At 41.4% G+C, this 16,465-nt stretch overlaps 1 protein-coding gene across 1 annotated transcript; it reads right to left on the reverse strand.

Moving 5' to 3' along the window:
• Positions 1 to 8,760: 8,760 nt before the first annotated feature.
• Positions 8,761 to 16,367, reverse strand: znf326 (zinc finger protein 326). The gene is made up of 14 exons (XM_081717047.1): positions 14,293 to 16,367; positions 13,999 to 14,090; positions 13,861 to 13,913; positions 13,228 to 13,275; positions 12,779 to 13,158; positions 12,436 to 12,610; positions 12,244 to 12,254; positions 11,994 to 12,036; positions 11,720 to 11,798; positions 11,328 to 11,475; positions 11,127 to 11,220; positions 10,367 to 10,497; positions 10,145 to 10,240; positions 8,761 to 10,046 (listed from the first exon to the last, which is right to left on the reverse strand). The coding sequence occupies exons 2-14, from the start codon at positions 14,076 to 14,078 to the stop codon at positions 9,951 to 9,953; spliced, it is 1,434 nt and encodes a 477-aa protein (XP_081573173.1). The 5' UTR covers positions 14,079 to 14,090; positions 14,293 to 16,367; the 3' UTR covers positions 8,761 to 9,950.
• Between the last annotated feature and the right edge of the window lie 98 nt (positions 16,368 to 16,465).

Below are 16,465 nucleotides of genomic sequence, written 5' to 3' on the forward strand. Positions count from 1 at the left end.
ATACCAGCTATGTGGATGATATTAGCTGCGTAGATGATTCCAGCTATGCAGATAATTAAAGCTATGTAGATGATACCAGCTATGCAGATGATACCAGCTATGTAGATGATACCAGCTATGCGGATGATACCAGCTATGCGGATGATACCAGCTATGTGGATGATACCAGCTATGCCGATGATACCAGCTATGCGGATGATACCAGCTATGTGGATGATACCAGCTATGTGGATGATACCAGCTATGTGGATGATACCAGCTATGTAGATGATACCAGCTATGTAGATGATACCAGCTATGTGGATGATACCAGCTATGTAGATGATACCAGCTATGTAGATGATACCAGCTATGTGGATGATACCAGCTATGTAGATGATACCAGCTATGTAGATGATACCAGCTATGTAGATGATACCAGCTATGTGGATGATACCAGCTATGCGGATGATACCAGCTATGTAGATGATACCAGCTATGTGGATGATACCAGCTATGTAGATGATACCAGCTATGCGGATGATACCAGCTATGCAGATGATACCAGCTATGTAGATGATACCAGCTATGTAGATGATACCAGCTATGTAGATGATACCAGCTATGTGGATGATACCAGCTATGTGGATGATACCAGCTATGTGGATGATACCAGCTATGTAGATGATACCAGCTATGTGGATGATACCAGCTATGTGGATGATACCAGCTATGTAGATGATACCAGCTATGTGGATGATACCAGCTATGCGGATGATACCAGCTATGTGGATGATACCAGCTATGTAGATGATACCAGCTATGTGGATGATACCAGCTATGTAGATGATACCAGCTATGTGGATGATACCAGCTATGTGGATGATACCAGCTATGTGGATGATACCAGCTATGTAGATGATACCAGCTATGTGGATGATACCAGCTATGTGGATGATACCAGCTATGTAGATGATACCAGCTATGCGGATGATACCAGCTATGTAGATGATACCAGCTATGTAGATGATACCAGCTATGTAGATGATACCAGCTATGTAGATGATACCAGCCATTGCTTTTGCCTTTTACATTAATTGTACTTTGGGCTCATTTTGGGAAAGCAGCTTCATTCTGAGTGTAACTAATGCAGTAGAAACAAAGCTTTTTTTGTACCGTTGAATTAAATTTTCCAAGAAAGAAGGATGTTATGGATGGAAGTCATCAGTTAAGTCAACACTGGGATTTAGCCCTGTCTCCACATACGGCATGAGGAATGTATCATGGTTAACCAGCACTTATGTGCATCTCTAATACACATTAATCAAAACACTCGGGACTTCAAGTAAAGCAAGCTCAAGAGAGAAGGTGTACTCTTAACACATTAAATATGGGCAATTAGCACAAAAACTATTTTTGAGAATATTTTGAATTTAAATTGGAGAAATCAAAGCTTAGTGTTTCAATGTGCAGTCAGTACGACGCATTGTGGTTTACACAGAAGTTCACATTAATCATTTATAAATATATGTATTGTTCTGCATTTAAAGCTTACTTAAAAATACTGAATTCTAAAATACTGAAAAAAATACTGAAATACTGAATACCGTTTTTCTGAGTTCAGTTAACTCGTGTACTTACAGTAATCAAATGTGGGATTTTACTGACAGTTATTTTATGTGGTGAAAAGACCATGGAAGGACTATGTTGACAGAGTACAAGTAAATCATTTTATTATGTGACTGTGGAATCACATTCAGAGATAATAAAGCTCTGACATCTCCTGATTCTTTCATACAATCATCTTGGTGACAGAACACTACAGTGTCCTGATCTTTGCCCTGGAATTTCATTCTGAGTAATTCTGCAGCCTGAAGTCAATCTCATCAAATCCCTCACAAAGAGTTTCTGATTACCCTAGACATTGATTTTCATGGTGTTGGTATCGCTCAGGCCTAACACCAACCTGACTACACAGGGTACTGGCCCTGGATGCTCTAGTAGACAGTATGCTTTTTTTTTTTTTTTTTGTCTGTTTAAAACTCTTAATGTACACAACTTTAAAAGTTGTATCAGAATGTGTTGTCTACATACATAGAATAATTTTTGGACCTTACATGTTGTTTGATTAAAAAGTGGCAAAATTTATTTTAAGAGCATGTAGAGTAGATTTTGTAGGTTTTTTTTAGAGTCAGTAAATAGGCATTCCATACAGTATAGCCCACATTATTAAATCCCATTAAAACTGTTTTGTTTTTTTTCATGGATAAAGAGACTAAAATTTGAAATGGTTGTGTGTGTGTGTGTGTGTGTGTGTGTGTGTGTGTTGTGAACTTTCTCACACCATGTTGCATCTTGAGTCTAAGTACCATAACACAAAACATACTGCTGAGTTCCTTTTATATTTGGGTGTATTGATGGAACCACTGCATAATGAACATACACGATGTTAACAAGCCCGTTCTCTGTACTCCCTTTCAAACTGAGGTGTGCTGTCTATTCAGGCAGTATTTTAAAACCGCATACCAGCTCCTCCACCTTGCAGAGGCATCAAGATATGCTGAATACCCACTCGTCCTTCTTGCCTCCCTGCTCTTTTTCTCATTTTGTCTGGCCCTCTGTCTCTGCACAGCAACAACGATTAGCTTCCAGGCCTCAGCAAGGCATGAGAGCTCTCATATACGTTACTGATAATAAATTTATAAGGCAAACCTTAGAGGGAGGAGCATTAAACATGCCGGCGAATAGCCGCGGTTCGTTCTACCAAGCTAGCGTATCCTTTTCATCAACAAAAATAACTCTTCAAAGACAGTAAAAGCATGCTTAGAAAGTAAAGGACCATTTGAGCAGGCGTGGGGGAATCGTAGAGGTGGGGGAGGAACAGAAGTGATCCAGTTAGAGAGAAACATTCTCCCCAAACCTAAAAGCTAAATCAATCCTTTGAAAAACATACAGGGCCTTTAATAATTCAGCCTTTGGTGGGATTGAGTAGCTTCTTTAGCGTGAAAACCTGCAATCTCCTGACATAAGATCAGTCCCCATGGGGCCCTCTCTCTGACTCCCTGAGCCTGAACTTCAGAACCAAGCACTGTGTTCTCTCAGATAGACTACAGTAGAGCCCAGCACCTAGCTAAGACCCACTCTACAATGCAACCCAATATTATTCTTTCAAACATCAACCATTCAACAATGTTGGATTTTGTTTCTGGGCTTTACGAAGATGCATAAAGAGGAAAGACAGAAAGAGGGTGTAAACCACTTTACCGGTAATTAAGTGGAAAAATTTAGAACCAAGAAATTACGTGTGGCTGACTAGAGTCTTAACCGAAGTTGTAAACTAACACTCGCTTGTAAATATTTAACTAACTTTGCACCCTAAACACATTTATATTTCATCACGTTTTTCATGCAGTTTATTCTCAAAGCAAAGTGCTGGACTGCATAATTATTTCAGTTTAGCATTTTCTTCCAACCTATTACTTACATAAATACAAGAATTTGAGTTATTGCTCCTCAGAGGACTAATTTAAGAAAACGCATGCATTAATTAATATAGCCAAGATGGAAAAGAAATCCTTTAATACACTGCTATTGAACAGCAGGTCATCATGTCCTTTAAAGGAAAGTGGGACATTTATTGGAGGAAAAGCTGGTTATTATTTCATGCTTTTAAAGTCTTCAGTCTTCCCAGACTGGCAGGTAGCCTGTTCCTCCCCTGTTCTCAGGAGAGTACCCCTCCCACTAAGCAGGATTAGGCTTCAGAGCTAAAGCAAAGTCGTGTAACACACTCAAAGCACCTGCAAACTCACCAAGATACAAATTCAAGGCAAACATTTTTACTTCTTGTACAAAAGTCATTTATAGCCATATCAAAAAGAAATATTGTAAACTATTACATAAAGCGTATAAAGCCTAATTATGCAGCTAAAAATTGTAATTATCTGCTTTATCTGCTCGTCCTAGAATAAATACATTCAGTATAATAAACTTTATTATACTGAATTTATTTATTCTATGACAAGCACTTAAGGACCTCATAGACAAATAATACTGGAAAATATCACCGAGACAGCTAAGTGTAAAAGGGAAGTGTTTATCTGCAAAACATTTGTGTGTGTAACAAATGCAATGTGTGCTCTAGCTAATCTAATCCATTACTTCTCACCCAGCTTTGAAAACAACCAAAGCAGAAAACTCTTTTCACTAAGTGTGTGTGTGTGTGTGTGTGTGTGCATGTAATTATTGTCAGCATGTCTCTTTCCTATATTTCTCAGGAGACCATGCTGATGGACAGTCTGGTCTGTGCAGGAGAGGATTGGTGGGACAAAGGAAGTCTTCTACATGTCCGTAAACCCCTCGGCTACCGGACAGATTTCTCTCAGGGCCACCAATCCGTCCTTGCCTGCACCAGTCCAGTTCTAACTTATACACCTGCTTTTTCCCCCCTAGAGCACAGACGGGTCATCCAGCATTTTGGCATGGTGTGCAATTATGATGTAGAAACCGTAGGGCAAAGGGCAGAAGTCAGACCTCAAAAGGTTAACATGGAGGTTTAGGGCAAGGACATGTATAAAGCCGGAATAGCAAGTATAGACAAAACTGAGTTAGAGAAGGAATGAAATAATACTTAATGAGTGAGAGCAACATATATGGTATGAAATGTGGTACATTTCTGGTGATCTGGAGGTTTGAAAATAAAATACAAAGCTACACAAAAAGACATACGTGTACTGAAATGATATTTCATTTTCAATACAATACCAGAAGACATAGCTTAACTGCGCTAACACTTATTTAAGGTAAGCACTGAGCGTCTTTGGAACAATTATACTGCAGTGCGTCTGTTCAAACTGAAGCTCGCTGCAGATTCCCTCTGACAAAAAGACATTTGATTTCTAAAACGCTCTCTCGCCTCTTTGCTACACAAAGCAGCCGTCGGGGAGAGAAGAAGCTATCGCCGTAGAGAGGTGGGCTGGAAGGCAAATCTAGGTGATGTGTATGTTCTTAGAGCGCCCCTGGGTCTTTCTTGGGTAGGTAGGATCTGACAAAGATCTGTAAGGGGGAAAAAAATCCTCCATTCTGCTCAAGCATGGGAAATTAAGCCAAGCTAAAGATTCTCTCTTACAGCACATTCCCAACTCTCGCTCCCTCTCTTCGTTCTCATCTCCTTTTCTCTTCTCTCTCCACAAGTGACAGGAGAAATTACGGATTGTACCATTAAATAAACTCCCTGTAGCAGCTCCCGTTAAGACCTGGAGGTCCTGGCGCGGTCCCGCACCGGCCTCCCCCGGGTGCTCGTTCAAAGCCAGACCTCCACCAAGCCTCCGGGGGATGTTTAACTGATCGCAAGGACGAGTATTTAGAGAAACTTCTGTGGGAATTCAACAAGTTTGGTGCCGTCAAAAGCAGAATTTAACTGTCAGGTAGCATTATATTTCCAAGTTCCTTGATATGAAGTAATGACCGTTTTTTTTCCCCCCGACGGCCGCCGGTGGGACTGGACACGTCTCCACACGACCAGACAGAGCTGCATGGGAATTTGAAACATTACAGCTAAGTGAGTTAAATGCGAAGATTATCAAATTATTATAGCTGCGATGAAAATGTGATTCGCTGTTTTTCCTCCCATATTCGAGCGGGGGGCACGGACCGATGAATTATTAAACACTTGGTAATAAGCTATGTAATGAACCATTACTGAGGCTTATAAATATTAAGAAATTATCTTACAAAAAACAAACGTCTTGTAATAACTGAAGCCGTGGTCTGAAGGGTTTTTATTTTCTCAGATGCTTCATAGTGCACAGTTATCACACTATTAAAGAGCGTGGACATTTAACGATCGATGCTGTGATGGACTGAAATGCATTGATTGGAAATTGAGTGACCTTGACCCAGGTCTGTTTCACTGGTCCGCTTTAGTGACGGCGCTCGATAGTGAGTGAGGTATCACGGAAGGCATGGGAAAGAGGTGAAAGAAGAACTGATTAGCGTGTTACACTAGAGGACAGTTATGTGTCAGCTGACATCAAAGGGTAAAAACAAGGTTGACACTACAATGAATTCTTGAATATGTTCAAGCAAGCTTTTATCTTCTGAGTGGCGCAAAGTTATGTTGGGGCGCCCTCTACTGTTCAGTCCAGGAATTGAACTGATTGGTTCATACTTAATCTTCATACTTAATCGTAAGTATGTAAACGATTTAAGTATGTTAAAAAAAAAATTAAAAAATTCTTTGCAGTTGAACGTCCCAGTAATTTTGTATTGCCTTCAAAAAAGAAAAAAAACATATCAAAGATATTTAACACAAAGTATTATTGAGATATAGGCTTACAAGCTAATATAGGTTCACAAGTTCCAAAATTTAGTGAGTTTTCATATCGTATAATTCATAATCAAAATGGGAAAATCTGAAGTCTGTGCTGCAGAGGGAGTCATTTGTGCAGGCTGCTCTTGCTCTGTGTAATTGTGCCGTGTTATCCTGGCCTTTCTTCACGTATCTCCGCTGACCTTCCGGGTGGCAGCTGTGTTGTTAAAGCTGCCCATTTTCAAGGCCCTTGCAGCTCAAATCAAAACTCCATTATGGATTTTCCCTCAGGGGCAAACCTGGAGCCTTGGGAGGCTCTTTGCAATTTTACCTGCGGAAGAAGTTAAAAGGACAGGTGCTTCTCCAGAGGGGCATTCACGGGCGTCGGGGGAGCGAAGGGGCCACTTGTGTAGCGCGGTATTCGGTCCTCGCATTCTTGCGGCAGGCTGGTGTTGCGGTCAGAGGGGTCAGAGGGGTCGGGCGGGGTCAGGTGGCAGGGTGGGGGGTGGGGCTGAGCGAAAATGGAGCCCCAGAAACGCGACAACCTGGAGCCCCAGGGCCAGCAGCTCGGGGACACTGCACAGAGGTCTCTCCGCGTCCGACGACCTGTGCAGCAGCTCGGGAGGGATGGAGAGAGTGCCTGGAAAGGAAATGGAGAAGGAGCTTAAGGGAGCATGGGGGGCTGAAGGCCTCTGAAGAATAAATGTAACAGTTATTAAAGAACAACAGCCCTCTCAGCTACGGGATCCCCTTGAACCTTGTGTTCTAACAAGTCAGGCGGGGGCCAGAGACACAGCCAGATCCTATCAGGACATCTGTCACTTTGTGGTGACGGCCTCTTTTAATAAGTGACAAGGCCCTGTTGCCTGTAGGCCTGAAAGGGGGTGGAAGCCCAGACTCTGAGCAGTAGCGGAGCCAATGTGCCTGTCAATGTCAAGCAATGGATACCCTTTTTAAAACAACTTGTCCCAATTATGGCCACTCGGTGCCCAGTTGGTGCCTGGAATACTCTCGAGCTGGGCTATCTCACATCAAAGCTACTGCCAAGTTAGAATGCCACATGAGATCAGTGTGGCAATTAATGGACCTTACAGAGATGTGTTTCATCAGCAAATGTTTTCAAAATATATCTTAATTTGAAGACGGGAGGGGTTTTCACGCATGGGTGTATGTGCGTGAATCTGAATGTGAGAGAGAGAGTGAGAGAGAGAGCGACAAAAAGGGAGCGACAGAGTAAGAGAGAGAGAGATGCCCTAAAGAAATCATTAAAGCGTAATTACTGCACATCATCTGTGCAAGTGCTTACAAAGTGCCAATGCTGGATCTCAGCTTCTCTCCTCTGGGCAACACACACACCAGTTAACAGATCTCATGAAAATGCAGGCCGTTCCATATTCCTTTTAATGCCCTACTAACAGCAGAACGTTTGCTGTAACAGTTTTCATTAAAAAACAAAAAAACAAAAACAAAAACTTCCTTCAAAGCACTAGAAGACTGTTTTTCTATATATTCTTTACAGTAGCCATGATAAAAACTTTACTTTTTTCAATTTTCCCTTTACCGAATATTAAGAGTTAATATGAGAGAATGCACTATTGTAGTTAGAATCTTTACTGTATTTGTACCCCTCCCCTTTTTGCATTGTGCAGGGTAATTTTAGTGGGCCCATAATCTTTCATCTGTGCCAAATGACAGAAGCAAAAGTCAGCAACATTTCATCACCTTGGGCTCACGTTTTAAGCTCTGTTGACGGCAGGTATCTTTGTGATTACTGTTATGACGAATTCATGAGACATGATCTTGTCTTGGGACACACAGGTGCGCTGCCATTGTAAGTTTGTGACAAGCATGTGCACTTGACATGGGGTTCCTGTCTCATTATAGGAAACAGCAACAACCACAGGGATGGCAGCCATCGGAAACAGGACACTGGATGTCGGTGGGCAGGTTTGGGTAAGGGGGCACCATGATGCAAAGGAAATAATGATGTGTTCTCTGTGGTGGATGAAGCTTGACTTCTGGGTTTGATGGGACTGCCATAACAGTCCTCTGCAAGGGATGATGTGATAGACATCACCCAGAACCCCTTTGGACAATGAGCCATACACTCAGACACTCCAGGTGCGTCTCATTTAAAAGACCATTACTAGGTAGGCTGCGTCCTTAGCAGGAGTAGTCCAAGAAGAAACCTGCTTCTAAGGGCCAGTGCACAATGAGACAGTTTGCAAGGACCCTAATTAGAGCATTGTGCTTATTTGCTGGTCATTGACCAAAACAATTAATTGACCAGATAATTAATCTTGTACTAGCCAATTATACAAATGACAATTTGGCTAACAGGAAAACCAGTCATGCATGTAGAGATGCATTCTTTACTGTTGGTGTTGTAACCACATAAAACATTTACAAGAAACTGAAACAGATAAGAGTATACAGCATTTGCATTAATAAACATATACAAGTGGCTGACAAATGCCTTTGACCCAATACACGACCCTTTAACATTGAACTCAAGGTTTATAGTTCCTGTTCAGATGTTCAAACCGGCAGGCACAATTAATTAGTGCAATCAAATTCTTAGCAGGACACTGAACTTTTACATTGATAGGTAGTCACAAACTGATTCATATCTTCACACAGAAGGCAGCTTTCATGGGGAGGTTCCAGATCAGTGAGAAGACCTAACACTCATCTGGATAACAGTATGCCAGTGATTTACTGTGGAAGGGTAAGTGTGTTCTTGACTATCGCATCTATATCTGTTATAACTGGATGATGTGGCAGACAGGAAGAATCTAAAACCAGAACAATTCCAGACCTTTAGACTGAAGATAGGAAGAGGAAGAGTATGAGAATGAGAGAAAGGACTTAAGAGGGCTATTTTGGAGCACGGTATAAACAGCTTGCTTCCTGAGTGCCAACGATGAGAGATTCCACAGAAGAGTTGCACAAAAGTTTCAACTGCTGAGCGTTAGGAAATTGTTATAGTGGCTGTGTGTCCCGCCCCACACGTTTTTTTCCCCCATATTTTCAAAAGGAAAAATACAATTGTGGTTCCCTTGAGCTTCTCATCACTGAGCTAATTAATCAAAAGCACAGACAATCACAGCAGTATCTGCTTACACGAGTTCAGTTTCTGAATAGTGTGAAACCGGGCCGATGTATTTGTACAGGCTAATCAGATCCTGAAGCAGAGCAAGTGAAGCTGTTTGCAGGCAAACATGAGAAATTAGTGGCAGATTAAAGCAAGGGTCTTAAAGCAATTACCATGGGCAAACCAGAACTTTGGTATAAATGATCATTTAATTGCAGACATGAAATCACAACAGCAAAGTATAATAGCTCTCCATTACCAAATACTACAGTTAACATGCTAACCATCTGCAGCCCATACAACCGCACCCTGCAGTTATAATCTAACCGGAAAACTTGTTATATGGAGATTTAGTCTCCAAACACAGCACCAACCCAAAACAGAGTTGAGGGGGGTCGGCTTCACTTGGAAAGGGGATCGATGAACAGTCTTTAAAAGGCATACATGCAAGGCTGCTCTGCTGGTTACATCATCGTGTCACACAGAGAGCTGCTGTGAGCAGACGTCTTCAGCAGAACAGGAAATGGCAGGCCCTCTTGCCGATTCCAGGTGTTCAATTCTTCATCTCTTTCAGCCGGTGTCGTCCTCAGGTTCATCAGGCCTCTCCTGTTCAGAAGAATCAGAGCTGGTCTCTTCTCCGGCATCCGTTACGAATGGGTCTTCTCCCTGCAAGGCACAAAAAAAAGCCATACTTCAGATTCCATCAGCGTCAGGGCTGCAACCCATCGATTACCTGAAAGCCAAGATGCATTATTTACATTTACCTTCATGTACTTCTCATAGCGTACTTTGACGCCATCGTTATTTATTATGGCTTTGGCAGTAAGCACACTCTCCCTCTTTAGCCGCTCTTTGTACATCTTTGGAGGAAACAAAAACAAAACAAAAAAACAAACACACACAGGTCATCCAACAGATCGATTGGCACCGAATGAAGCGTCAGGACACAGCCTCTGCCAGGCTTCCGCAGTGAAGAGGGCCGGCACCACTTTGCTCTTGAGGTGTACGGGGGAGTTGAGATGATGCTGAACGGAGGCAAAAACTGCAGCGATGTGAGTGTCGCAAGCCATGCAATGCACCACCTCCACCTTCCTCATGTAGTCATCCTCAGTCACCCCTGTTCAAACCAGGAAAAAAAAGACTTTAAAAAAAATTTAAGAGAGATATTAGGAAAAAAGGTGACAGGGTTGTGGGAAGAAACTGTCACATCATCCTTACATAACTTATTTGAGTCTGGAAAGAATACATGCAACAGCTCTCATTCACAACCTTTATAGTCCAAAAAGGTAGACAGAGAGACAGGTTGAGAGAAAGTCCAGACAATGCCAGTTCTGAATTTATGCACATTTAGTCCCAAATAAAGAACAAAATGTATATTACATAGTCAGGTATGAGAGTACTTGGACAGCAAAAATGTGTGCTGGTTTAGAATATCAGAACTACACATAACCAGACATTTTGGCAGTCTGTATGTTTTTTTCCAACACTTGCCGGAAGAATGCTTTCAGTCATGAAGAACAGACATCAAACGCTGAGGCAGCGTTGACAGCAACGACTCTGCAGTCATGTACTAAACATGACCGTTTCACACAACATCTCACCATGTGTCATTATTTTTGGTCACCTAATAAAGGGCTGCAGTTATATGAGTCACCAGATGTAAAACTTTTGAATCAGTCAAATGCAAACTTTTATGCAAATGGTAAGATGAGACTCAAAAAAAAAAAAAAAAGAAAAAAGTTGCACCTTCCATAAGTTTCTGATTTGTTTTCTGGTCCGAGAGGGTGCGTAACTTGCATAAAGCAGACACGGTTTTGCGAAACTTCTGCACCATGCAGTCCTAAACCAAAGGGGACAGAAGAAACAACAACAACAAAAACAAACAAACCACCCTCTAGGGACACTTCATATAAATGTAATAAATTAGACTCCAAAAGATCATCTTACATGTAGAAAGCTAATAACTCTGTCATCAAACTTGGTTTGCCGTCGAATGTAGTCTAGTGTTTCACGGTGATACGTGCTTCCAAAATGTTTCTCGATGTCCTTGTCTTCAAATGTGCGAAATTTACAAAATGCACATGTGAAAGCCATTCTAGAGACAATAAAGTGGTATTGAAATAGGACATTCAGATTACACACACAAAAGTGCCTAAACATTCATTTATGTAAAAACAATCTTTATCTACTGAGACAAAGCCGCTGGCATGAGTGCCACCCAGTGACAGAGGGGTAATTCCATGAGACAGTCTACTTGGTTATAGTTTCTAGCAAAGACGCTCCCTTCTGCGGTGCAAGTTTGTGAATGGGTGTGCCGTGTTGAGACAACAAGTGTTTACCTGTGCTTGTCTCCATATTTCTCACGGTTCTTCTCACGTCTGCGCCTTCGCTTCTCTTTGACTCGAACTTTGCCCTCCACTGAAGGACAGATCAGAGTACAAATAAAATAATGTGTAAACTTCTTTAAATGATTTTAAGGATACACCCCACCCCAAAAAAAGAAGGGGAGGGGCAATTTACAGAACGTCAACACAAACTATACCAATACACTTCACGTCAGTGATTTTTGTTCCTATACAAATCTGAGGGATGAATTGGGGCAACAGTACATACCATCTTCTTTGTCCATGTCCCCATCACTGGGAATATGACCAACCTTTAAAAACACACGCACGCAAGCAAAGTGTATTTATTTTGTCCGGGGAGGGGGTGAGGTCAGACCAATCTAGTGCGATTTTCTGTATAATACATGTAATTTGTTGTTTTGTGACCTCAACCAGAGGTGAATGATGCAAAGTGTGCACACATACAAACACTGCTAGACAGCCTCTAGTCATATGCAACAGTAACTCTGGCCCCTCACCTCCTTCAGTCCTGGACATAAAGGAAATACAAACAAAAGGAACTGTAGTGGAACTGTATTTTACAGCACAATAATAGTAGTGGACAGCAGATCAAAAAAAAAAAAAAAAAAAGCAATTGAACAAATAGGACAATAAAAGTATGCTGAAGTTTATATCAGCCCAACCAGAATACTCGCTCCGTTCAGACACACCTGCTACGGCTGCCGTCGAGGCTGTTTGGGGAGTTGCTATGATGATCCTCTGCTTCTTGACAAACTTGCCCCGAGACCCCGGAGCCTTCATTTTCCGTTTAGTCCCACGAAACGCCGGTACAGCTACATGTGAACGAAGAGTCGGCATGGCAACGGCATCCCTCAGCCTGCACATCTGTGCGCAAAACAGGACAATTAAAAAAAATAAAAATAAAGCCTCTGCTTACTTGGTGTAACATTTGATGAGTAAAACCTTCACACGAAGCTCTGATAAGCAGCCATGCATCATCAGACTGGCTGCACTTCTGTCGTAACTGATGTTCCCTAAAGTTTCTACACTTACACCGCTGCATATTGCTCGGCAGGGCTGGGCTGTGTCTGCCCCCCTCCCTCCATAGTGGCGCTGATCGGAAGCCCCCGCCCCTCTGCTGCGTGAGCCAATGGGAGCAGGTCTTACGCATGAGCTGGCAGGGGAAGCATAAGGGACTGAGAGATCACTGAAGGGCGACCTGGACCTCCCCAAGGACATGGGGCAAGGCACGTGCCAGCAAGACGGCGTTTCGTCTGTCCAGGTAGCTGGGTGTGGGTCTTCATAGCTTCCATCAAACTCACAGTAGTCTCCATCAGCACGATCATGGCTTGTGCCCAGACGATTCAAAGATTCGCAGGCACTGTATCTGGAGGGTGAGACCAGCATGGGGCAGAAGCTCAGCTGATGTCGGTCTTACCGAAACTCATTGGATCTCGCTCACCTGTTCGAGCTTTTTGACTCGAAAGCATCAAAGGGCTTGCAAGATCTCGATGGAAACAATCCAAACTGTTGCTGACTGGAGCACCTCCCTAAAGGATAAAAAGTTCCCTGCAGCTCAAAAAGCAGCCAACATGCAAGAACGCAAGACAGAAACAAAAATAAATAAATAAAGGGAAAGAAACCAAGGATCACTTTGGTGTGTTTATTTTGTACATGAAAGAACAATGACTCCCAGCTACCAAATTCAGCTTGATCAGATCCCCGCATTCCCCATAAACTGCAAGAAAATAAGACATTCCGGTGGAAAAACCTAAAATCCACAGACTTAGCACAAGAGTATGCATGTGCCATAAGATAACATCGCAACCCATCTTTCCTCTAGTTTATGTACTGCTGTTTCAACCCTTGTATGTGTTCCTTAATATTTTACTGAAAACGTTATAGTAGATTTTCTTATTTTGTACTCAAATATAGTTTTTATTCTGAATTCTCTTTTCCATATATTGCCCAAGAAAATTAGTAGGCTTATTTTACACTTATTTAAAAAAAACAACAAAAAAACAGCAAAAAAATAAAAAATCCACCATCATGTTATTTGATTTGTGCATTGTAGCCAAAGGTTTCTGAACCTATTTAAAACAAGTTTTAAAGTAAGTATATACAAACATGTATACCTGCAGTCTCAGATGCTGACAATGACTGATCTCCTTCTGCAAAACCTAAAGATCTAAAGCATATGATTAAACAGGCTGGCTGCATCCTATACGGCTAATTAAATGCTGCACTGCTCTTAGGGCGAGTGAAGAACATACTTTTCAAACAGCGAATAGGACTCCTCTAATGATCTTGGAGTATATTCAGAGAACCTTCCTCTTGAATCTCCAGAAGCCATTTTTCTAAAACCCTGCACAAAGTTATCACAAAAATATCGACTCGTTAGGTCCGCTTCTCCAAAGGTACGCTAGGGTTTAACAAGGCAATGTGGGTTGCTAACGGATGTTTGGGAGATATGATGTTCAGTTAACGCTAACGAAACCCATTCTATCAATAAAGAGAGGCTTTTAACTTGCCAGCAGCTCAGAAACAGCTCGTAAACAAAACAGTACCTGGACGGTTCATTCCAGTCGCGCAGGTCTACATTACAGCCTTTGTGTTGTCCTGTTCGCTTACACCTGATGTCAATCTGGAAAGCGTTGATGACTACCTGGTGACCTGAATCAGGTGTGTGAGTTCAGGACAACACACAGAACTCCCCATCGACCAGAGCAATGGAGGCTTGTTTCGTAAGAGCGACCCAAGATTTAAGGCATATTAAGGAAGATGGATCCTATATAGTGGTTATTAATGTTGCCCCAAAATACGGATGACTGAAAGTACCTTAGTAATTAATGAGCTCCTTAATGTACGTAACACCAATAGTTAAATATCCGTTTCAAGCCTGTGGCGCAGACTGGGTAATAAAATAAGATTAGCTAATCTCTATTTTTTATGGGTTCTAGGTATAGGAAAAAAAATTTGGTCATGTAGTCATGTCGTTTGACCTGATGAGGGCGGTGGAACATCACAATATCGATGCTTCGTTTCACTTTCGCCTTTATGGATTTGTATTCGCCTTTCGGTGAAGCCTTGCGGTTTTGATTTAACACTAATCCGATAAAAATTAAAAACGCAGCATCAGTTTGTTTCGCCCTTATCAAAAGTATTTGAAAGTAAATATAAGCCACCATGTGAAAGTATCATACTGACATTAAAATAAAAATAAATGAAGGGACTGGATTTGACGTAACTCACAGACAGTCCGTCAAATAGAGTCTCGTCTGTCTCAGTTCAGTTTTAAGGAACCTCTCCACAACTCTACCACTGTTTAGCGTACAGAAGATACACTCGGTGCTTTAAGGTACACTAATCGGTTATTTTGTTATTTTATTTATTCTTATTCGGAAAAAGAGCGCTAAAGGTACACGTGCGTTTATACAACTGTTGACGTTTTATGCTGAATGCTTCAATAATTCCTTAATTAATTTATATTTTAAAGCCTGGATACAAAAAATTTACATTAAATCAGTAGTTCTACCTTCAGACACTAAATATGGTTAAACTGGTTAAAATAGCCTGAAAAACTTTCCAGAGTCAGGGCAAGATTTCTTAATGGTCTTAATGTCATTTTGGTGGCTGCTTAAAAAACAGAAGAAAAGCACAAACCTGATACATCTGTTGGTTTGCATAGACGTTGTCTGTATGGCAAGTTTAGCTGTTCTTCCTTCGCTTCGGGGTGTGTGTGTGCGTGTAAAAGGGTCAATAAAGTTAGGCCTAAACAGCAAGGAAAGTATTTTAGTCTGACTTAGACACCAAGTTTAGGTTCTATAACTTGACCGTAAAGGCATTTAGGAGAAAACAGAATGGGATGTCAAAAGAAAGCACAGAAGAGGAGTGCATTCCACTCAGTGTTTAGACGTTTCAGGTTTATATTGCATGACATCTGAAGCAGATCACAGGATTGGAGTAAGGCCTGTGGGCACAGATATTGGTACAAATCAATAACAGCATTGGGCACCATGCACAGTGTGCAAAGTATACATCCAAAGAAAGTACTTAAATATTTTTCCCCAGTTACTATGGTCTTGTCTCAAAGACTTGTCTCTTTCCCTCTGCTTACAGTGGTGTAGTCATGTTCTATTGCCTTGAGATCTGTAGCTAACAGTGATTATGAAAGCAATGTTCCATAGTACATCTGAATCACATTTTGGATTGCCTCCATAAGGCCCTAGCACTGAAATTAGTGGTACTTTAAAGAGCTTTTTTAATATATGATAGGATTCAGATTACTCTATCACCAAGATCAAAGATTCCAAAGATGATTCGGAATCTTGGTCCTGACGCATCTCCTGGGGATAATGAAGACATGTCCTAATTAGAATGAGGCAACTATTGCGGTGGAAGTTCTAAACCTCCCTGTCCAAAATCTCAAACACACAGATCCCCTTTTCCCCCAAACAACTCCGCATGGTGCATTTTCAAATCTGAATTCAATAGCAGTTTCTAAACTAACAACTGCTGAGTCAGTATAAGTATTTAAATTGATATTATTGTGCAGCGGATTTGGGTATGTTTACATGCTATATGTCTTTGATTAGTCTAGGGATACATACTTCATTCTGATTGGTTCATGCCATTTTTCACATTTGCATTGTAGCCTTTTATTCAACATGCTGCACTATTCCAGTCAAAGGAATTTCCATCTTCACATAAGCAGTACACAAGCTAAAGGTTTATGGTGTA

This window comes from Electrophorus electricus, chromosome 7 (assembly GCF_041902795.1).
Source record: "Electrophorus electricus isolate QZ-2024a chromosome 7, ASM4190279v1, whole genome shotgun sequence".
Classification (NCBI taxonomy): Eukaryota; Metazoa; Chordata; class Actinopteri; order Gymnotiformes; family Gymnotidae; genus Electrophorus; species Electrophorus electricus.

Bases quoted from the DNA above. Each gene is read 5' to 3' on its own strand.
- znf326 (XM_081717047.1), bottom strand. From the start codon at position 14,078: ATGGCTTCTGGAGATTCAAGAGGAAGGTTCTCTGAATATACTCCAAGA. The intron at 11,476-11,719 runs GTAAACACTTGT...TATTGTCTCTAG, and splicing joins AAATATGGAGACAAGCACAG to AATGGCTTTCACATGTGCAT. The intron at 10,498-11,126 runs GTGCAACTTTTT...TGGTTTGAACAG, and splicing joins AAATCAGAAACTTATGGAAG to GGGTGACTGAGGATGACTAC.